This window comes from Megalops cyprinoides, chromosome 6 (assembly GCF_013368585.1).
Source record: "Megalops cyprinoides isolate fMegCyp1 chromosome 6, fMegCyp1.pri, whole genome shotgun sequence".
NCBI classification, from domain to species: Eukaryota; Metazoa; Chordata; class Actinopteri; order Elopiformes; family Megalopidae; genus Megalops; species Megalops cyprinoides.
The window spans coordinates 4,704,244-4,728,563 of NC_050588.1; the positions used below are offsets into that span (position 1 = coordinate 4,704,244).

At 42.6% G+C, this 24,320-nt stretch overlaps 1 protein-coding gene and 1 non-coding gene across 2 annotated transcripts; both read left to right on the forward strand.

The window, feature by feature from the left end:
* The first annotated feature begins 17,665 nt into the window (after positions 1-17,665).
* ankrd33ab (ankyrin repeat domain 33Ab) lies at positions 17,666-23,291 on the forward strand. Its single transcript, XM_036530674.1, is given in 5 exon segments — positions 17,666-17,944; positions 18,045-18,174; positions 18,417-18,557; positions 20,283-21,137; positions 23,284-23,291. Coding segments are annotated over 5 exon segments (1,413 nt in total).
* trnai-uau lies at positions 19,538-19,631 on the forward strand. Its single transcript has 2 exons — positions 19,538-19,575; positions 19,596-19,631. It is a non-coding gene; the product is annotated as a tRNA-Ile (tRNA).
* Positions 23,292-24,320: the final 1,029 nt, after the last annotated feature.

Genomic DNA, 24,320 nt, shown 5'->3' on the forward strand with positions numbered 1-24,320 from the left:
ATGTTGGGTAAGCTTATGTTGAATGGTTCTCCACTCCCAAATACAAATGCAGCCAAGAAAATTCTTTGCTCAAGGAATATAGAAGCATTGCACTACATCACAAACTATTTATTAAAATAGTTGTCTTCTGTCTACTCAGAAACCTATCTTTCCATAGCCTGCAGCTGCACTTCATAAACAGCTTCTCCCTTTAATGCAATAAACACTGCTTTAAAATAAAATATTTAGTCTACTCTTGCCTTTAAACGAAGTTTTAGCATTTATTTATGAGGAAGTCATAAGAATAGCAATAGTTGATTCATATTCATTTTACTTAATTTAGGTCATTTAGCTGTCCATGTAAACCATGTCCACTTATAGTGCATCAGGTCAAATATATTTCTAATGTGGGGATATAACAGCAAATTTATTAAAAGCACCAAAACATTCCCAGCCACTCACCCACCACGCGAAATTTTGCGTTCGGTTAAAACGCAGCTTTAATTGTTTCAGCGATGCTACAGTATGGCGGTATATGAAAAAAACATACTGTACAGGAAATTAAAACTGGTATACCGGATGAACCGGTATACTGCCCAGCACTATGTGTGACTACTGTGAAATCGGTGGTTTTGAAACTAACACTCCACATAAGTTTAGATTTGGTTAGTCGTGGTATACATGCACTTACAATTTTCAAAGACAGTAGTGAATTCTCTGGGATTTAAGGACAAAGCAAACTGCACATCATGGCCTACACTTTTCTCATTGATGTTATTGTTCTCTAAAAAGCAACACAGGTCATTGTGCATTTCTATTCTGAGATCCTAAGGGTTTAACACAGCACCAATAGTAAATCATAAGGGAATTCTTTATCATTTGCCCAGAAAAATGTAATTTGCCAAGTAAGTCAAGCTCCTTTTCCAGGAGATGAAGGGCTTCAGAAATTACAGGAAAATATCTGTATGAATGGTTATGGTCACTAAATTGGCTATGGTCACTAAATTTCATTCCACATGCCCCACAGGAACAGTCAAAGATAAGATTGTCTGAAATATGAGAATGAGGAGTCCAGTCTCAAAGTCTCAATGAAAAGGGATGGCTTTGATCATTAATAGCCTTCATATTTATTTCTGTTTGAGTAATGTTCCCTTAATGATAATCCCTGAATAATCATTTATATTGATTATTCAGTCTACTAAAACAGTACTGAACTACTTTCGGGCTGAATGCCACAATGCCATAGTTAGGTGAAATCTGCTGGGAGTTATTTGAATTCTGACAGTTAATTACCATAGAGGTGACCTCCCCAACCCCCAGAAGCTCACAGTGCAGTGACTGTAGCTGACCATCTTTCACAATTCCTCACAAAAAGAGGTGTGAACAAAACTGCATCTTGCCCAAAAATCAGCTTTTGGCCAACTAGATACCAAAATGTTCTCATCATCAGTTTTTAAAATAATGTTCAGTTTAGTAAAACTGCATGCATGGATTTAAATTTAGACAACACTAATTGTCAAACCCCACAGTTGTTGATTCTTTGTAATCATCGTAATTGGGTTTATAATTGGAGCGTGGCACTTTTCTTTGGAATCTGATTGTAAGTACCCATTGTGTTATTCTTAATAACTCTAAATATTCTTTGCTCTTTACCCAAATTGTTGCTAATAACATGTAATAAAAGGACACAGCGCTGAGACACAGAGCCACTTTCTCCCTGCCTCCCGACAGTGATCTGACTTGATAACAGGTAATTGCCGGCATTCTCCTCTCCCCAGCCGCTTCTGGGCGCGTGAATAGAATAGATTACACAAACAAGGCCGTTATATGCTACTATCTCACTCCCTCAGGTAAGAAATGCAGATGTGGTGGTTTTTGATGCTATCTCTGTCTCTGTGGCTGCAGCAGAAGCAGAAGCAGTGAAGCTGTACATCTACAGCATGCGCTACGGCCACGAAGACAGAGCAGCTACTGTGGTGCGGAATGCAGCGGAACTGCAGCACTATAGCCAGCCACCAGAGACGCAAACGCATGTGAGCCCAGCAGACGTTTGAACGTAAATCTGTGTCCGATAAGGGTCGTCCCTCAAAACTTAAAATCTACCACAGCAGCAGGAGATGTGAACCCTACACCAGATAGCAGTGGCCGACTGGAAAATGCAAAATTGAATAAAAATCAAACACCCTCTGACTTTCCACATACTTTAATGCTGGCTCCTGTCATAGTCCAGGTATGAGGCTGTTATTTTTGCTCGGCAGTTACAGGCAGGCAGTGGAGCGAGAAAGAGGAGTGTTTGCAGGGGAGGGAAAGGATCGTGGGACAGGCAGAGACGAGCCTTTTATGGCTCTGTGCATCAGGGCCACACTGGCTGCCTCGTCTTTGGAAGTGGCTCTCGGTGACTGCTACCGGAGGTTCTGGTTTCAGGGTGGTGGGGATGTAAGGGGGGATATTGACAGGAGCTTTGGCCCATGAATGTGCTAGTGTTTGTGGCTCAGCCATCTCAATCAGCAGGGCCCCATCTCTAGCGCCTGCAACCACAAGCCCCTCAGGAGTGCTTATAAACACTGAGAACAGACCTGTGTGCTGATGTGTTTATGTAGTGCTCTCTCTGTCTCTGTAACTTCCCCCCTTCTCTCTCTCGCACTCTCCCTGGCCCTTTCTCTTTCTCTCTCTCTCTCTCTCTCTCTCTCTGTCTCTCTCCCTCTCTCTCTCTCTCTCTCTCTCTCTCTCTTTCCCCCCAGCCTCAGAAGTGGTTATCATTTTATCTTATCTCGTCTGTGGAATGTCTATGTAAAAAAAAAAAAAAAAAACTGCCTTCTCAGCAAACAAGAATATTGTCAGTCTTCCACTCTATTAAAGATGACAGTTTGCACTGCATGAACAATGACAAAAAAAAAACAAGGGCCCAGATTCAATTTAATCTGTTCTCTTCATTCTGGACTTCGAGTAGCAAAAAAAAAAAAAAATTCTATTTTTATTTAATTCCATGCTCAAGATAGCAAAGTGTTTCAGCGGTTACTGAAATTAAAAAAAAAATTTGGAATGAAAAAAGTAACACAATTTGTTATTCAGACTTATTTAGAGAGATAAAGCACGCCGTGTTTAGATTGAATCTGGGCCGTTATCAGTTTCAAAGCATGCAGCATGAGAGATTGGAAAAGTTTGCCTTTCTTATTTTAATAATCATGTTGTATAATAACATTAAGCAGATATGGCTGACACATTTGTTTTTCTAGTGCTTTTTTTATATTGCTCATATTAGAATGTCACGTTCACATATCCATATTTGTGTCAAAGGAAACCTTGATCAGTCCTCAGTCCTATTTTTTGAATTGTGCTGCATTAGTAGACAATGACTGCCTGTTACTTCGAGAAGGGCATTTTGCTTTGCTGCTAAAGGTGGTTTACAACTCATTTGCGACCATGTTAATGGCACCAATTGTCCCTGCAAGGGACTAAGGACCTGTGGTCTTGCAATAAATCTCTCTCTGCTTTCTGCATGTGTTGTAAGAAAAGTAAGACTTGGTAAACAGATGCTCATTGGCTTTCCTTGCAACTCCCCCTCAGCCACTCTCTTCCTGTTTACCTGCAACTTCGCAAAGGTCACACCATTTACACTATAACATAAATAATGTACAAGCATAAATATGGACACTGGCCACAGTCTAAGTCTACATCACTTATATTTAGTAATGTTATTAGCAGTCTAATTCCAGATCGGTTGTATTTTGTACACACAAGACTCTCAAAGGTATGGCTTAACAGTACATGTGAACGCTCCCTTAAGCTGAAGATCGAAATATGTATTGGAAAAAATGAGTTTAAAGGCATGGTTGAACAGTGTATATATGAACACTCCCTGAAGCTAAACGTCAAAATATGTGTTGGAAAAAAATAAGTTTTCCCCAGGCTGCCCCGGTCACCCCAGCAGAGGAACCGTTAACAGTTTCCAGCTGCAGCGTGTCAACTGAAGGATCATTTTACAGTGGGTCCCTCCTCAAGATGGGCACCCCTCTCACACAGCAGGATAGAGTGGGGAGCCTATCAATATGTCCAAGCTCAGGGACCGGGCGATGTTGTTTACGGTCATGGTAAGCCCCTTCGCACAGACAGGGTGCCTCCAGAAAGAAGAGACCCTGGATAGCACTGTGCTTTGTGAGAAGGCACTTCATGCACTTTGCTCTAACATCAGACTTCATTGCATCAGTTGCTGGCTGAACCGGAGGCAAAGAAAACGCTCAAGCGCAAACTACCCGGTACACATTGCTGAAATGGTTGATCCTCCGCACAGGTGTGAAATTAGCGCTTTATTCTAAACAATTAGCAGGTGACAGAGTGCGGCGTTTTAAAGAGCTACACGTTCCACAGCTGAAAACCCCATGGGGTGAGGAAACTTTATCATCGCTTACTTTGCTTTTGCCTCGCACACCTGGTGTCTGCACCGTGGAGCTACCCTGAACGCTCTGGTGGCACCTTGCCTCGCGTGAGCGGTGTGAGAGCTGGCAGGAGCCGCGCGCGGAGCCCCGCTAACACACTACAGCGTCGGGGACAGCCAGGATTTCTCCCTTACCCACTGCTGGCCTGGCAGCGCCAGGGAGGTCAGCATGTCTGCCATGGCGCCCAGGATCTGGTCGGTGCGTCCCTGGTCCTTCTGCAGAGCCTTCATCCTGCAGGTCCTCGTCCTGTGCTCCCTCTCTTTCTCTTCCTCTCCCTCTCCTCCTGTAGCCTACACCACGGCCGCTCTGCCCCAGCCTTCAGCTTGCGGCTTGCTTCCTGTTCACTGGCCACTCAGGACCTCTCATCCATATGAATAATTAATTCTATGAAAGGAGCCCCTTTTGTTTTTGCTTTTTGTTTTTTTGGCTGGCTTTGACCGCACGCACGTCTCTTTGTTCCAGCAGAATCCAGGTGGTAGTCCTCTGCCCGTCCCTCTCACAGGCCCTCTGGAGCTCCATGCATCACCCACAGACAGAGCGCACCCCGCTGAGGGGGCCGGGGGGGGACGTTTCACCTCAACGAAAGTGAGGCTTTCCTTAATCCTGCACAACCTCACTGTCTCCCCTGCCCCTTCATTCTGCCAGAATGTGACTGTTCTCCTCTGCCACGCTCTGAAACATCACACTGTTTTTTAACCTCACTGGATTTTCCTTCTCTTCTCTTCTCCTTCCTTCTCCTCTTCTTTCCCCTCAAACTGTTATGTTAAGATTATCAGCCCACCCTTCGAAATTCTACTGCCTGCTCTGTCATTGGCTATCTGACATCACCTCCCCCCTTCCCACACCTCTCTTTCTCTGCCCCCCCCCCACTCCTCCCTCCCTCTAACACCCCTCCCCACTCTTATCTCTCCCTCCTCCATCTTCATCTCTCATTCCCTCTCTCCCTCTGTCTGCACTCCTCTTCTCAGTCTGGTAAAGTGAAATGACCAGGGCCAGCCCTTAGAATCCTTCTCCAGAGGGAGATATTTGACCAGGACAGAAGTGCTAGAGCAGGAAAGAATCAGTCACACATTAGTGGGGTCCAGCGTTGGTCTACACACAAACGTATATATCCCGTTTTGAGGCACACAGAGGGTGTTCTCTCGCTGTATGTGTATGTGTACATCTGTGCATGTGTGCATATGTGTTTGCATGTATGCATGCATGCATCTGCATGCAAGTTTGTGTGCACGTATGCGTGCATGCATTTATCTGTGTGCACATATTTGTGTATGCATGTGCATGCACATATGAATGGGTGTGTGTTTGAGAGTGGGAACGCATGTCTCAGTGTGGTGGTGTTCTGCTGGTGAGGCTTGTTCTCTGCGAGTTCTGCGATCTGATGCAGACAGAACATGCCTTGCATTAGTGAGAAGCGCATGTCGTTTTCATGGTTAGCCAGCATTCAGAATGTTTTCCATCGTGGATTAAACCCCTGAGCAATGGATGGTCTGCTCGATCCGCCTTGCAGCACTGCCTACCTGCCGCTCAAGCACCAACACTCTCTTCATGCATCTCTTATTAACAATTTTCATGTGAGTGGTATGCATGGTACATGGAGTTCTCCAGGAGTCCTCCAGATTCAGCATCCATGTGCAGCGCAGACATCCTGCTTATAAACTGCACAATGTTAGCAGAACTCTCCAGTAGCTATTTACACAGCCCCTCTGATGCTGAACTTCTCCTCGTTTCCAACAGAGTCTCTGAATCTGATGAGGTAACATTACACTGCGGGGGCACATTCTGCAGACATAATGAGGTTTCAGTCTGTCCCTCCCATTAATTAATATCAATATTTCAGTCTCTATCTAAATACAAATTGTCTGTCTTTGCAAAGCTCATTCTCAATGGACATACATACTGTTGCACATTGTTATATGATCTGGCCTTTTGTATGTGTGTGTGTGTGTGTGTGTGTGTGTGTGCTAGGGTTTTTATCCCGATGAAAGCTACTGCTGAAACATGTCAATCAGTGTGCTTTGCTCTTTAAAAAAAAAAAGTGCTTTTGTAAATTTTCTCTACTTGAATGCCCTGTTTTTGAGATTTCTTTTGCCATATGGGACTTTACTCCTTTGAAATCTTTGATGCCTTTTCTTTCCTTTTCTTTTTGGAGTTTTCATTCTTTTATGAACTCCTATTGTACTTTTTTGTCATTTGAGTGAGGTAAGTTGGTTAAACACCCAAACACTGTGAATTGAATCACAGCATTCACAACAGGCAGACTTTCATATCTTGCAAATCCAACATTAGTGCTAGAAACACTTTAAAAAATATATATGATGAAAGACTTCACTTAACAATGTTATAATTCATTTGTACTGACTCCAGACATAAAATGGTGTGCTAATCCAGTGATATATTTTAAAATAATAACACTTGCATAATGTGTGTAAGATAGGAGCCATTTTATCTTAATGTTTTGTTACTGCTTTGACAGCATTATAACTATACACTTCTGTTTAACACTGTTAACCACAAAATAAAAAACACACTCAAGAGTAAAGGTGCTCAATAGTTGCATATGGGCCATTGTGAGGGACTTCTTTGTTTTCCAAATGTCTGTGATTGAATGTGTTGAGATACCTAAAAAGGTTTTTCCACAATGTCAATGACTGTGAGCCAACTGCCTATTCCATTCTGAAATTTCAACCATTTAATACAGTCCTTTTTGAAGAAGTAATTTAACCTTCAGTGTTTCTTTCTGTTGGCCGGTAAGTGTCTGAAAAGAGCCCTAATTGTTCATTTGACACAGGCCTGGCTTTGAGTGGTTGACTCAGCACAACAATGGAAAGAACACATTTTATCTTAATTGCAGAGCACTGTGCCAAACCACTGACTGTCAGATTGGACAAATTTGGCTCTCCTTCCTCCAGCATAGAGGAAGGGGACATCAGACTTTAAACATCTTTTTTGCCCAGATGTTTGCCCAGCATGCTCTTTCATGACCAATAGCTGCATTCAAAGTGGGAGGTATGCGTGCGTGCATGCGCGTACGTGCGTGTGTGCTTGCATGCATGTGTGTGTGTGTGTGTGCGTGCATGTGTGTGTGAGAGAGAGGGGGGGGCTGCTAAGCCCTTTCAGTCTGAAGCCAGGCAGTGGTATTGGAATGAGTGCCAAGTGTCTAATATTAGCAGTGCACATGGCTTTTGTTCTGTTGCTAAACATAGTGCCAAACCTCTTTGTCCCCTCCTCCAGACGTCTTAGCAGTGCTCCGTGCTGATTGGCTGCTGCTCCAGTGAATGGACAGTATACAGTCAGCGACTCCAGGCACATCGACCTTTCATGGGACTCTGATCTCTAACTGAGTCATTCAACTAAAACACTTTGCAAAGCCTGCACTGTATAAAAATGGACTGTCTGATACGTTAATATTACTATCAGCTTTGTAAATTACACATGTACCCCTTTGGTCAATTACAAAAGCAAATTATTAAATCATGGCACTTGGTTTCCTTTTTTTCTAATAATTTTCCATCAAATGATTGCTATGTATTTGTGAATAATAACCATCATCATTATATATTGGTAAATATGCTTGGTAAGTTACAGTATATCATTTAGCAGAATACAGTAAAAACAAACAGTAGTTCATCATTAATGTACACTTCATCCTGATAATACAGAAACACAGTAAAATATGCCACCTTTGACACAGATAAATGTCAGAGCCCTCTGCTGACTTCCACTCTTAGACTTGCCTTGGGCTGGGCTAATTACATTACTATCTCCTGATCTTTGAATGGAACAGGTCACCAACACAGACCACTAAACACATCACCAAAATAGATCACTCCAGAGCAACCATGCCATTTTAAAACGTCAGATTAAAATCTGCTGCTTAAACAGCAAAAGACCCTCATTCGATCACTTTGCTCTCCAGTTTTTCAGGCAAGTCTATGATGATATTTAACAAAGCAAATGGTTCTTGACCCTTGTGATTTATAATCAGTAAGTAGAAAGAGAAGCAGTCATGTCCCTGATTGGTTGTGGTGGTTGTCAAGTCATACAGTATGACAGTGAGCCTGTGCAGTTTTATTTGGCATGACACAGCACTGCTGGAGTAATTCAAGCTGTATTGTAACACAGACAGGCATAAGACATATTCGGAAATGCTGTGAATTTAATGCACAAGAGGACTGTAATAAGCTCTGCACGACTACAGAGATTGTTCTGTTGATGTGATGTATTAGAGATTAAGCTCTCTTCAGTGGCCAAGACTTAATCTTAGACTCAAAGAGAAACCTGCAGGGTGATGTGAGGGCACCACAGACAAAGCTTTCTGCATCCCTATTCCTGGATCGGTTCAGAGACACACACTTCGGTGTCTGTGCCTAATGTTTTGATTGAGTGTTATGTAATTTTGTTGCCGGTCAATTCAGGAAGTTTTTAGAGTTCTACAATATTTGCACAGCCCACAGCTACATACCTTTGGTTTGTGGTTTCAGCATAAAGCATATATTTGCTGTATGCCCAGTTTGTAGCATGCTGCTGTACAAGTTTTATGATACTTAAAATTGTATTGTGGGTTGTCCGTAACTTGGAATGATGTCAACCATAAATCCTATATATGCTGCATACATAATGTGACAAGTATCATTTGCCCAAATTAAATGGTGAAATGCATTATGGTCACTCTGAAATCCAACCTTATGGCCTCTATTCAATATAATTGCAATATCATTTGTCCACCACTTGCATTAAGCATGTGTTACCTCATCTATTTCTATATCATTAGTTAGCCCAGCAGTAGCACCTACTTAAATTCTAACTCAAGTCAAGGCCAGAATGCATTATGATGAAATGGAATATAGGCCTCAGCCTTGCTATCAGAGGTGGATTGGTTTGTCAACCTCCTCGGGAGGGAGCCCCAACACGGGTCATTTTGAGATATTATATTTTCCATCACAGTCTCCCAATTGTCAAATAGTTTGTGATTGAAGGACGTCTTTAAAACTTCTGCTCTGCTGTTGGCCAGACCCTGCATCGGACACACCCTTCACTCACACAGAGTCTGCGCAAGCCAGACCTATGCAGCACATGTATGAGGCCAAAAGGTATAGGGCACGTGTGCAAGTCTAAATCCACCCCCCTTGCATAATATTATCCTCCTCCAGAACATGGTGGTTAGATTTGATGGGATTTGACTGTTGGCTTTGGAACACAATTAGATATGATGCTGTTAAGCAGCTTCCTGTAACACATTACGAAATGCCTCAATAATTGACTCTCCCGGGATCGTGTGTGTTGCCTCATCTCAGGAGGAATGTGGCGTGCAAATTGAGGGGCAAAGCAAAAAGAACTGGAGGATGATATTCCAACTGTATATAGAAGCAAATCCTAACTAGATTTCCAACCGCTATCTCTGAAGAAGCTTGTAGCCCTTGGTATAACTGACACTTTGCAAAAAGGCGCTGGAAGAAAAGCTGGCTCATTGGAGAATGAGCTCTTTGTTTAAGTAAAAATGATTTGTCTCTTCCACTTAGTGCTCAGGATATGAATTGTAGCAGTCCTCCTTATTGAAATGAAAGTGTTAATTGATATTGGATCAACATTATTGGTTTAAACATTCAAACTTAGCCAAACAACTCTGATAGATCAGACTACTGTAGTAAGTAGGTTTCTATGCCAGATTTAAATGGTTCGTTGAATGTAATAATAGAGAAAGGGACAAATAAATGATGGGAGACATGTTTTATCAAATGAAAGAGAGAAGACTTGTATTGTATGAGCTTTGGCTTAAAAAAAAAACATTATTGAGTATTTTTAGTTTTAACAAATGAAGTAACAAAAGGAAAACTTACACAGTGACTGTTTAGACATTAGTTGCTATGTAAGGTCTAATGATTTTGTTTTGGTTTTTTTAATTGGGGTCTTTCAATGGAGAAAAGGCATGTTTTAAAAAGGGGTTCATTGGGACAAAGACATCTTTTCAAATTTATCTCTCAAAGCATTTGTTTTTTGGTTGGCAGCAGGAAAGGAAGCAAAGAATTGAGAGATCATGGAATGAGAAACTTCTAGTACTGTGAGGGTTTGGTGATAGGAAGATGCTGCCACAAGATTACACATTCACTGAGGTGTCTGTCTAAAAGTCAAACAGTGACAGGTGCTAGAGGATGTCCGGCTATGGTAAAGTTCTACAATGTGACTTGAACCCAACAGGGCAAAACATGTCAGGTGCATACCAGGGCTTATAATTGCCTTACAGCAATTGAGTTTGTTGGGCTCAGAGTTTCTGGTTGCCAGACTGCATGTCAGATTTTGAATGCGCTGCTATCTAAAACCTGGGCTAAGATCCCATTTGGAATGAATGACATACAAACAAAAGGAATTGAAATTTTTAAGGCCTCCAAATATATCAAATGAAATATCATACTTAAATGGAAGATTAGTTTATTTGCTTACTTATTTGGACAGAAAGAACTTAATTTTGCCTAAGTGCCCTCTGTTTTCCCAAAAAGGACTGTTCGTTTTGTTGAACTATTGTTCAACTAACTATTTTTATTTGTTTACTTGTACAGCCTTTGTTCACCATCTAATGCACTGTATTCTCAACAAGGATGGACTGCTTATTTGTTAAGCTGCTAACCGTATACATCCTTTACCTACTTACTTTACTATTTTTTTTTTTTTTTTATTGTATTGACAATAAATAAACACTGAGTGCACTGTATTTTACCAAAAAGGAGAGGTTTTGGTAAGATACTTTTGTTATATGTACGCTGCTGAACATTACTTTGATTTGATTTTATTATTTTCATTAGCCATTTTAGTAATCATTGTCCTTTGTGCACAAGTGGAACACCCCCCCCCCCCCCCCCCCCCCCACACACACCTCATCAGGGCTGGTTCGGGCAGGTTCAATTTGAGTATTACAATGTGTGGGTCAGGTCAGGCTCAAGTTTCAGTTTCAGGCCCACGCAGACCTTTTGGCCCACCAATTATGAGTCACATGACCCCATCTGGTGGGGACATATAAAGAGATGGAACTCCAGAACAAATATGGATTCCTGCATACGGGGCGATAAAGAGTTCTGCCATGCCTGAGACACTTCAGGTGAGGCGATAGTCATCAGCTCACCTCGTCAGCAGGAAGGTTCTCCAGTCTAAGCCTTTACAGCTTAGAAGAGATGGGGCATCTTGAGGAAACACAGGAAGGTATGGAAGGATCTTACAATGCTTGGTCCATATTAAAGCAGGGCTCCCTTTTCAAACTGAGTTCAATGTCACCTGGTTTGCTCAGCAGGATGAAGACATGAACCGCTATAGTCAAAATGAGTTTATCGGTCTTTACATAATAAAATCTTTATATGACTGTTCCTTTCATTTCTATTCATTGGCAGTCCATTTAATGTTTGTGTGAGTGCACATGTGTGTGCATATACGCATATGTGTGTGTCAGTGTGTGTAGGTGTGTGTATGTGTGTATGCATGTGTCTGTGTGCATTTAAACAGGCTGAGAGTGTCTTCAGATCCCATAGTCATTCTCTTTCAGCGCAAGCATATGGTTGCATAAGGAGGAATTACCACAATCTGACAGAAGGGGACTTCTTCCTGAAGTGAAAATGCAACTTATGCCTCACCTCCAACACAGAAATAGTACTTCGATAGAAAGTACAGAATAAAAACAGTGGTCAAGAAAACAGATTGGCAATCCTGCATTGTTGCACAATGACATAAGATTTGTGTTATTACAAGTGTGATGAAAGAGAAAGAGAGCGAGAGAAAGAGAGATAGAGAGAGGGGGGGGGGGGGCAGAGAGGGGCAGAGATGGGCCGAGCAGGCCGGGGCAGAGGTCTGAGGCGAGTGGCTGCTGGCCACGGCTTCTCCCCTTAATCCCCCCCACAAATCTCCTGTAATCGGGATGAGGGACAGCATCCTGCCCGCCTTAGAAAATGGTCTGCGTTAAGGCTCTTTCGTGATTGGCCAGCATAAGTCATCGTGACGTGCGGGAGGAGGGGACAGGGCCAGCAGGCTGATGGAGTGTCGACTCCGCCACTCCAACTTAAGATCTCGAAACAAGAGGTGGAACTGGGAGCTGCTATACTGGGCGTGCCAACGCCATCCCTGGAGTCGTTTTTTTATTTTGGGGCAAAAGGAACTAAAACACATAACCTGTCAAAGGGAACCGTTCTCCACAGGGAGAAGCGTGAGGAGTCAGTTGTTTTTTTTTTGTGTGGTAAGTTCAACAGCCCTCACTCGCAAATATAGCATGGACGTAAATGCTGGGTATTCTTGGCAGAGCACTTGCCTATTTGTGTCCAGTTTTGCTCAGGGTCGTTTGCTATCTTCATGTTAGAAGTTCAGCAGAACCGCAGCCAAGAATCCTGGGAACTGGCTTGTTCCCACACTGCTTTGCAGGCTGGAGACAGGCAGGAAATTAAAGACCGCCAAACGCCACAGGTTCACAGCGAGCAGGTAGCTCTGGTGGCACCTTTCCACATGCCTGGCCCTGTGATGTCTCCAGGGTAGCTGTGCACAGGTAGACTGCTGTGGTGGCAATATCCTGTTGCGTGTTTGCCCAGTACCACAATGGAATGCAGAAATATTTCTTCTGCAGAAACACTGTGCCTCCCTCTCTCTCTCTCTGTTTGAGAGGCTAAAGCATCCTTTGGCTGAGGGAAATGGCTAATATCGCCAGGCCATAGAGCAGGACAGTCAGCCACCTGATATCTTTTCAGTGCACTGAAATGTCAGGGCTGTTTTCCTGACAACGTAGGAGTTCAGCAGTTTCACTGAGCCTTTTTTGTACACAACACTCTCTCTCTGAGTCTCTGTGCTTGAACTAGAGAAAGGAAGCGTTTTTATGTTTCATTTCTTCTGTTGCACGTATTTCCTGTTGCTAAAAGGAATATATTTAGATGCTTAGCTGGTTGGAGTAAGGGCCAGCTAGCATTTAATTGAATAAATACTAATAAGATAATAAGAATACTGTCATCATCAGCAGGTCACCATTTGTCATTTCATGAAAATTTCAAGCATGAATGCAACTCATGATAAAGACAGTAATGAATACATTTTTGTGTAATGAAGCATTTATGTATATGGTATAATAATAAGCAACACCCAGCAAGTTTTAGGCTAGGAGTAAGGCTCCTTACTGCCATGCCACACGGCTACCAGGCATAATCTTGTAGACAAGCTTGTTGTCAACAGAGATTAACAGGCCAACTGATGCCATTTTGGTCACATGCTATACTGTGGGGCTAGCAATAGTGACAGCTCTATATGTAGCGCTGTAATTGCACTCAATCTATTCAGGTCCAGGAAATTTCCATAGGGTCTTGGCTTATACTTGGAGATATGGCATTTATTCTTATTGATTGTTAACTTGATTTACTTTTGTCAAATGCTTGTGCATGCACTCATGACATTATGAAATGGGACTGCATGAGTTTTACAAATTTTTAAGATTCGACCAAATGCCAAAAAAATACAAAATAAAGAGAAATACAAGAGTAAAATCACTGAAATAAAACTAACAAATAAAAGCTATTTTTATTTAACTTATTATTATTTACTGCACAGTTGCACAGATATAAGACCGTTGATGTACATAACTGCTAATGCTGTTGGTTTGCCAGCTGATGTTCTTACATTCCTCATAACGGCCTCATACATACATCATTTTTAATCAAAAGAAAGAAGGAATTTTACACTTTGGGCTGCATATCCATTACCATTCTCTTGCCAGTAACACTATGAATCTTACCTGTATGAATATTTTACCATACACATTGTCCAGTGTCCACTGTTGTTCTTTTGCCTGCAAAGTGCAGCATTGCTTTTTGCTTTGGGTTGCGTTTCCTGTTGGTGCCTTTCGTTTATGTGAGGGATGTTTATTGTGATCTCCCTATAACAGTATCTGCAGAATCATGGTAGCTGCTGTAATGGGCCTAGACAAATGAATGGCCTACGCAAACTGTTTTAACAAGCGCTAGGGTGTGTGTTGTTTTGCCTTTTTCTGCTCAGATAAAGTGCATATCTCTTTATTTGAATCACTCTTTTTATGGGAAGTATTGCTGTATGTGTAGCTTTTAGCTATATGGTTAGCTTTCTCCATTGTTTTCTCATAGTACCATTCACTGTGGCGGACGACAACCAAAATATGCTGGGGTTCTCAATTGCTGTAGTTAAAAATGATCCCCTGGGGTTAGCCTGGAATCCTTTATTTTAAATAGCTCTCTTAAAATCACATTATTATTATTATTATTATTACTATAGTGCTTCATCTGAGATCAATATCAGGTGAATACACATATTTCAGTTGCATTTTATTTCATAGGATTGTTTACCTGTTTAAAAAACAACAACAACCAGGTTACAATTGGTAATAAACCTTACTTAACATGCATAATCACGTCCACCCAATTATTACTCCTTAATTACAAATAAACTGGTTATAATGCTCCCAGAATTACTGTTAAGGAATACTTTGTGGAAACAGTCCAAAGGTGCTGACAAGTGAAGACTGTGCCACTGGATTATTTCCATCTGTGACAAAAATAAACTGGTTTACAGATATTTCACACAGTGGGGAGAGAGTAGGGGCAAATACAGGCAAGAACGAAAGCCTGCTTTGGGAAACGTGCAATAGTGTGGCTGTTTTGTTCAAGACTGGACATCAGTAGTATTTGTTATGAAAGTATTTGTATCTTGAGGTCAGCTACAGGCTAGCAGAGATGCACATTCTAACCAGACGCTCCTGGTATTTTTAGCCTTGACCTGCTGTTTTAGCAGCGCTACTCCAGCCACTCAACAGAGCCAATTACTGGGTTTTAGAGCAAATTAGTCAAGAGTCAAGGCACGTGGCGCAGCACAGCACTTCACAGAGCTTAGCCATTACCATGTCTCAGAATATCACCTGCCAATCACTCTCACAGCTTTGTGCAACATGTCAGCTGTTTCGCGAGGCTTATGTGCAATAGGTCAGCCAGTTCGAGTCACTTCCTGTTCATACACTGTTAGATTGCACTTGTGTTAATTGTACACTGCTGTGTAAAAACATTGATCACAGAGGAAAACTGCATCATTCCAACACATACCTCTCTACATATACTTATGCACATTTTTTAAGTAGAAAAGCTGTACTAGATTGTTTGATATGTCAGATACTCATACATATAATTTGAATAATATATCTTGTGCTGCTAATATTTTTGCAGGCTAGCTTTATGTGGTTTCTGCACAGGGGACAAGTTTTCCAATCATTACAAAGTCATTATGTATGCAGTTAAACTGCAGGTAACACTTTGATTTAGGGTATGATCATAGACGATTAACTTGAGGAAAAAAATTAGAAAACATATTTGTTTGCAAGTGAAAGTATTTCATGTAGCAGATTAATACTAACAGTATGAAGTTTGTAATTATGGTAGGTAATAATATAAGCAAACAATTATGTTAGTCACTATTTATGTAAGTTTCTATTTGGTATTATTGTATCTGTTCATATAACAGAAGCACTAGCTACTACACTTGAGCTTGTCTTATTCTTTCATTGATAGGGCTTCCAATTCATTGCTAGCTAACTTGGAAATAAAATTAAACCAAAAGTACAAACTACAGAATGATCATTTGAAACGTATGGTGTTTAAGCCTCTGAGCTTCTAAATAAGCGTAAATCATTTTGTAAAAGATCGAACAGCCATTAGTAATTCTGACAGATTATGATCTGACAAATTACGATAGTGTTTCAATGTTTCACATGCAGACTAAGACTGACAGACTGACTGCGTTCCTTAGGACTCCCCTAGTGACTACACATAATATCTTGCCTGTAATTCAATGACACAACTTATTAATAGAAATTTAAAAATCAAAATAACTACAGAGTGTATCAACAAAGCCATACTAAGCATTAGTTTGAATAACAATGCACAAAATAGTCTATGTATCTCAAAATCTGTGTCTGTATTCACAGTTTAATGCTTGTGCAAGGCCATACAAATAACCAATGCTGACATATACAGTAATAACAGTACTGTATGTGTCACATGCTAAGTCTTAATGGGACCATAATAAGACAGTTTAGAGCCAGTTCTTGACTATGAATCAAAGCCCCTCAAGGCTGTCCCAGTGGACTTCCATGCTCATGTGTCCCCTTAATGTCAATGCAGAAAATCCTAGATTTTACGTCTTTTTACACAATAATTGCTGGCTTTTTAACTAAGACACAATACACTTAATGGTTCAGAGAAAAAAAAGTCTCTTCTTTTGAAGAAATCATCAGCGAGTTTAAGTTTTAAGTGACTGCTGTTCCCAGACTAATCATGTTCTTTGCTGTTTCATTAGCTTTACCATGGTTTAACAGTATCCAAATACCCTGTAGTCAATAGTTTTGTGTGGGGGGCTCAGAAGCCATTTGAGGGAAGACTTCACCTCTTAGGGCGTAATTGGGTATAACAGACAGACAGACATGGACTGTCATTAGAGAACTGATGTCGTTTTCCATATTTTGGTTCAGCTTTCCACATTTGCAGCATCGAGGCCTTTCAGTCAATGAGTGTTCTTCACAGAGGAGACGATCTGGATAAGGATCAGGTTTTCCAGTTTGGGATTGTGGGGTTAGGGTCTTTGCTCTCTGAGCCCAGATCAGTGCTTGTTATCATTATCTATCCCACAATCAGTCAGTGTTGGTGAGATCCATGTCAATGAGAGATCCAAAATCAAGCATCTTTTGACAACCTTTCTGGAGTTTCTTCTCTTAAACAGAAACATAAAGTTTGGACCCCAATCCATGTGTACTGGTGTTTTATGTTATGTGACTCAGCAGTAATACATGTCTGAGGATGGTATGTGTGGTGCTTTGAATGTTATGGGTTCTGATGATATGTGCTTGTGCATTCAGAATGTGATTTATTCTCCTGGTGTGTGTGTGTGTGTTCAAAATGTGCTCTGTCATAAGAATGAGAGTGCTTAGATTACATGGGCATTAAAGGTTTGAAGCAAGCATTATATTTTCTTTCCACACAATTATTTTGCAGTGAGGTGTCTATATTATATTTTTTTTACTTTTCGGATTCCACATAATTTCTTAAGACCTCTTCCTAAGAACAGTTCCTATATGATAGCTGTCTGAACTTAGTTTACTTAACCCAGACTATAAGTGTGGACCTTTAACCCTTGGTTGTTCTCATCTCCAGGGTGTTGCAGGAATGTGGGCAGAGTCGAGGCCTCTCTGCAGATCGTGATCGCGGGGCCGTGGGGACCAGATGGCGGTCGCGCATGGCGAGGGGTCAGAGGACCCCCATCTTGGCAGGGGCCCCGACGAGGACGCCTCAGAGGTGTCCGTCTCTGGGAACGACCCGGACTCGGCGAGCATCCTGTCCGACGACTCGGTCCTCCCCGACTACCAGCGGGAGGTGAAGTGGACAGGCAGCGCCGGGCCCCTGTACTCGGCCTGCTCCAGGAATGATGTGGAGGCCCTGCGCCAGCTGCTACAGAGAGGCGTCACGCGCGAGGAGGTCATGGAGCTGGACATCAATGGCTGGGTAGGCCGCTCTCTCCCACCTAGCCACGTTAACACCCCGAGACGCGTCGATTCTGTGTCTAACACGTCTGCTTCTGTGTCTCCGCTGTGATTGATGACAGAATGGCCTGATGGTGGCGACCTACAACGGCTATTTGGACATCGTTTATGGTCTCCACCACTGCCCTTTCCTGGACATTAACCACCAGGACAACGACGGCAACACTGCACTCATGATCGCTGCCCAGGCCGGTTAGTGCAAGACCCTCCCCTCTCCTTTCCTTCCTCTGGATTCTCAGACAGCAGTGCTGGCTTTCCTAGTCTCTAAATGAGAACAGTGAACCTACATTTAATGTATATTATTTAAGTATCAGGGAACTGGTGTCCCTTACATTTATTCACACAAGACACGTGTTACAGAAATCCTATGCAATGCTGACTGTACTCTCTCTCTTTCTCTCTCTCTCTCTCTCTCTCTCTCTCTAAATGGACAGGCCATGTCATTATTTTGACCTACATTCTCAACTTTTTCGCTGGGGTTGACACTGAGATCCGCGATTCCCGCGGCTTCACTGCACTCATCAAGGCTGCCATGCAGGGCCGAAATGACTGTGTGGCCGCATTGGTCATGGCCGGTGAGTCTCCACTAAAGACACATGGCAGATAACAGCTCCCTTTAACCGCTGCATTCACCTGGACAGAACTGCCTCTTCACTTCTCCAACACTGATCACCTCAGAAGAGGCTAAAATGCTTTACTGTTGTTCAAATAGGGAGTGAATTCTCCTGAAACACACTGTAAGTCATTCTGTGAGAGAACTGTATTTTGAGTCATTAGGCTTCCATGGATCTGGTGCAGCTTCTGGAAATGAAATAGCTTACAGAAAACAGCTGCCTTCTGTTAGACAAGGGTGTCATCTTAGTTATCCCTGGCTGTTGGCAGCTAGTCATAGCTAGGTACACCTGACACTATTTCAGTTGTACTACAAATATCACACTTAAGCACCTGACACATCACGTGACCTAAGGTTTTAAGACAAGGAGCACCTCACCATGCATGAGCCAAATTTCAACAGCAATCATATGATAACAGTTATGAAAACAGCAAAATCATGGTTGAATCTTATTGTGTACAAACTCTTTAAGAGGCCAATGGACAAGATTCTCTTAATATGGCTGACCTCATCATCCTTAGGTTAAGAAACAACCAGACAGATGGTAAGTGTGACCAGAACTGGAGATGACACTTGGAACAAATAAGCATGGGACGCCTAGTTTAAGGGTCTCCAACTTTTCTGATCCATGATACTTTTTGATCCAGGTAATCTTTGACTTGCCTTGGCCAGCTGTATATTAACTGTGTGCAGATTTGTCAGATTTATTTTGGTTCTACCAGCATACTGCCATCCAAAACCACTGTTACTGTAGTCAGGTCAACATAGGTCACAACTAAAAGGCACCCCCCACTGCACCACCAGCTCATTGCCATGCATTCAGATGGCCCACCACAGCCAGCCATGTGCCGGGTCAAATGCATGTCTGATTCACTGTGACAGTATATACACTATATATATCGTATATATCATCTTTCTATTTTTTCCAGCCGGTGGCTATGGGCTCCAGTGGTGCAATTGGTTAGCACGTGGTTCTTATAAGACAGTACATAGCAGGGCAATGCCGAGGTTGTGAGTTTGAGCCTCACCTGGAGCATGAGTTTTAGTAGTTGCAATGTTGTTGTTGCTGGTTGAATGGGTTTAACACAAACGCTCTGGGGTGCTAGTGTAGCATAGCGGTAAAGAACAAGACTTGTAACTGAAAGGTTGCTGGTTTAATTCCCTGCTGGGGCACTGGAGCTGTTCCCTTGGGCAAGGTACCTAACCCACAAATACCTCAATAAGTATCCTGCTATATAAATGGATAGCATATGAACATTGCAGTATATTTAAGTTGCTAAAGTAAGTCAAGAAGATCATCACCTTTCCCGTTTGCTAATCATTTTTCAAGTTTTTGCTTTTATTATTGCATTTGGTTCTGTTTTGGTTTCATTTTTTTTCCTCTGGAAATAAAGCCCAGTGAAAACTGACTGCAAAGCATTCTATGCCACACTTGATGATTTGTGAGAAAATAATACAAATAACTGAAGAGCAGATTGTTATATGTTATATAATGTTGTACTTTGAAATGAAGAAAATACATCTGGAAGGTGAAATAGTATGGTGGAATAATATGGTTGATATCACAGATGAGCTTTTCCTCAATCTCTCCTTTGTTTCCCACCCCATCCTACACCATTTTTCTCTGTCTCCCTCCACCACTCCTCCCTGATCTCTCCACCATTTTATACATTGCTGTTTTCCCCAGGCGCTGACCTGGACGCAGCGGACACGACTCGGGGGAAGTGCGCCCGGGACTGGGCCCTGAAGACGGGCCGCTTCGAGACGCTGCAGAGGCTCCGCCGGCTGAACCTGCGGCCCAGCGCCGAGCAGTTCTGCGAGACCTACGTCCCCGAGTGGCCGGAGCTGCCCGAGCTGGTGGCCAAGGCCACGGCGGCCAAGACGCGCGGTGAGCGCATCACCCACCGTCTCAAGTCCACCTTCGCCTTCAGCTTCCCCCGCGACCCGCGGGACGGTGGCGTGATGGACCACATGGTGCGCATGACCACAGGCCTCCACAGCCCGCTGGTCTGCACCGGCTGCCGCCCGCTCTGCCCCACCAGCCCCCCAGCGGTGGGCAAGAGGCGGCTGCCGGTGCCCGAGCTGGCGCAGCAGCATTCGGCGCAGGCGCTGGAGGAGGGCACAGTGCGCCACAGTGTCCCCGCCCCAATCTCCATGTCCTCCGTCGCCATGGCTGCGTGCCCGGCCGGGGATGCGGACCGGCGGGGGAGTACGCTCTCCCTGGCCGCCAACGGCGTGCGCAGCTTCATCCCGCGCAGCATGGCTCGGCGGAACAGCGTCTTCCCGTCCGGCTGCATCCCCCAGATTCAGGTGACACGATCCAGCGAGCCCACACCAAAGAAGGAGAAGAAGAGAAAGACCTCCAAGGCCCACCTGGAGCCGCCCAAGTGGAAGTACAAGGAGGCAAAGGAGGAGAAGAAGAAAGAGAAGATGCGGGTGGAATTGGAGAAGGAGGAGAAGGAGAAGGAAGCCAAGGCCAAGAAAGAGAAGGCCAAGAAGAAGAAGTAAAGATCACGTGCCAATTGCCCATTCACACCCATCAGTATGCCCTGGACTACACACACACACCGGCTGACTGGTGTGAAATGCCAGACCCTTGTGGTGCCCCTCTGGGGTGCTGAAGCTTGGAGTGGAGGTCACTGTAAACATTCCTGTAAATAGACTTTTGCTGAATTTTGCAGTCAACTTTTAGCTACTATAATACTGATTTATACAATACACTTTATACACTTATATACAATTATTGGCACTGAGTCAGAAACATGAAAACGTTTTTAAGAAGGACAAATTATTTCTGTTACTAGTTCATTAACAGCACTTCTGTCATTATTTATCAGTTTGGCTCAGGACCTGAGACTTTACTCCTTTACGTGAATGTGATGGATACAGGGCTATTCCTGGGGTTTCCCTCTGACGGATGGGATCTCTGTTTCTCTTTTTATGTTTGGCGTGAATTCGGATTTTCTTTGTTGGAAATTCTGACATAGACTTGATTATATTTGAGGAGCTGATAATATTTCACAACCACCCCAATAAGTTATAATATCAGCATTAGCCCCAAATGGTTTCAGTCTTCACTTGGCTCCAGTCAAGTGCCTCAGACATAGGAAAAGGGCATTTCTGCAATTGACTGTTGAAAAAGCTACATTTACATGCTGCTTAAGTTTAACTTTAACTGACTGTTCGGTGGGACGCGGAGGTACGTAGTGAAAAACAGAATCTGACAAACAAAGCTGGATTTCCTCGAATTAGTCAGCATGAACCTCGGGAATATGACACACCTTTGTATAAACTTTAGGAAAACAAACACAAGGAAACATACAATCACCAGTACGGAGCGTCACTCCATATTCAGTCCTCTCAGGCAGAAATCAGATTTCATCTTTATCAACACCTGCAATATCAGGGAGAGGATGAAGGTGTGTGTTAGAAAAACTGCATCCATATTTACCTTTTGCCAATCATCTGTCTGCCTTCCTGAACTAAAGCATCCTCCTCAGGTCAGTTGTATTGGGTAAGTCGAATTTCAGGTGCTGTTAAAGTAAGCTTGGTACTGGTGAGACCGAGGAGTTGCTGAGCTATGGACAACCATGCAAACTAGGTTTACTCTCCCAATTCAGGTTACAGGCCACATTGCTGGATTCATTGTGGCTCCCTCATCTTCTAGGCAGCTAGTTTACCAATCCAATTGTAAACTTAATTGATTGAAACTTAATTGATAAATTAATTAGCTAGTTATTTTGATGTTGACATTGCTAACTGGCTTTTAGTAATATTAATTAAGAAGGTGTCGTAATTATATCAATTAAAAAGATATCAATTATCTAAACTATTAACCCCTCTCTCACCCCTACATACACACAAACACACACTGAAAACCTAGAAGTTGCTCTTACATTGGTGATCTTTCTTTCGTGGTCATAAAAAGGTTTACTGTGGTGCTTTTTAGTTTTTCATTTCAATTCTGTAAAACCTGTGAGAGAAAATACATACAGGGTATAACAACAATATAATTTAAGGGAGATGTCCGGGTAGGTCAGGGTTCTGCTGAAGAGTAAAGGCAGCTGTTGGCTTCTGTCTATCTGATCAGCTGTGTGAACCTCCATTTTCCAACTTCTTCCCTGTGACAGTTCTCAGAGTTTTTGGGAGATTTTGACAGATATGTATATTTTAGGCAGTAAAATATCGTGAAAAGCCACTCATTCATTGTGTCTTCTTTTTTTACTTTTTGAAACAGCTGTCAAAGGTCTGTTGCTGAGGTTGTAATCAATGTTCATAGCTCATTAACAGAGGCTATTATAAGAAAGAAAGAAGACCGCTTAGTCGGTAATCCACTCAGTGGTTGTGCTTAAATGACCTTTACTGTTTTGGTCCTAACAGGGTTAAAACCCAGGGTTAGTCTAGTTCTGCCTTAAGTGTGTACCGTTTTAATAAGCTGCACACTTCACGTCTGAGAAGAAGAGAGCAGATGGCCCTTGAGCGTTGAAGGCAATATGGTGCGTGTTATTATGTCACTGGACCCCATACTTCTCGGGAACCAATGAAAATGCTTGGCATAGTTACACTGCTCCGAAGATAGAAGCAGCGAGAGCACACTCCAGCCTCTGGCTCCACAGACACACTGTGAATTATGTACTGTGATTCACACCTAATTCTGTTCTCTCTGAAGCTGTTCCCCTGTTCTCAAGGCAGCTGAACCAGTGATCTGGGCCTGTGACATCCGCCTTTGCCTGTCTGATAAAATGTCACAGGAGTAAATAAAGGGTAAAATGTCACCCCTTGTAACATGATACAAAAAAAATATGACATTTTTAATTGATAAATTATAAATGAAAATATACCACTGAGTTTGTGTAAAGGCATTGAAGATTATCCAGCTGCCCTTGTGGTACAAAGATGGACAACAGGCCTAGAAATTCTGTTAACTGTTTGAGTTCCACAACATTCATGCACTGCTGTCACTGTAGCTGCAAGCATAAGATGTACACTCATCTCGAGTCATTTTGTTAGTTTTTAGCTCATTTGAAAGATATGGATAAGGAGGAACATGTCGGTGCTGATATAGCATATATTGGTGTGTTTACATGAGAAATGAAATATTTGGAAACACACATTTTGAAAATGAGGAAACTCAGTGGGACTGGAAACAGTAAAGCAGACATGAATGTGACCAGTCAAACCCCGTTTCACCTCTTCCTTCGCCTTTAAGTCTGAGACACCCCAGCTGTGAAGCGATGCGGGCCAAAGACATCCATTCAAAATATGAGAGGAAACACAGGGAATTAGTCCAAATATTTTACCACTCACCCCATTGGGAGAGCTGTCGATTCTCTCTGTGGTAGTGTAGGGCACTTAGCACTTGGGACTGGGACCCAAACGTGATAAGATACACTGGGTTTTTTAAGGAGTATTCTTGATATGATAATCACTTATTGTGTTAAATACCAGCTGTAATCAAAGCTCCACATAGTCATCTGTTTAAAAAGTGGGGTGTGACATGTTTGCACAGGGAAAAAGATGTTGCCCTGCTTCATTTTACTGAATTACACAACAATATGTATGGGTCCACATCATATATGTATGAAGGTGGTGATCACCATTAGGAAGGTTCAATATACTGTGTTAAAAAACCTTTACTCCTGACCTGAGGAGCTAAAAAATTCCTGACAGACAGACAGACAGGCAACTTGAACTCATCCTACACTTAAGTTCATAAGCTAAAACA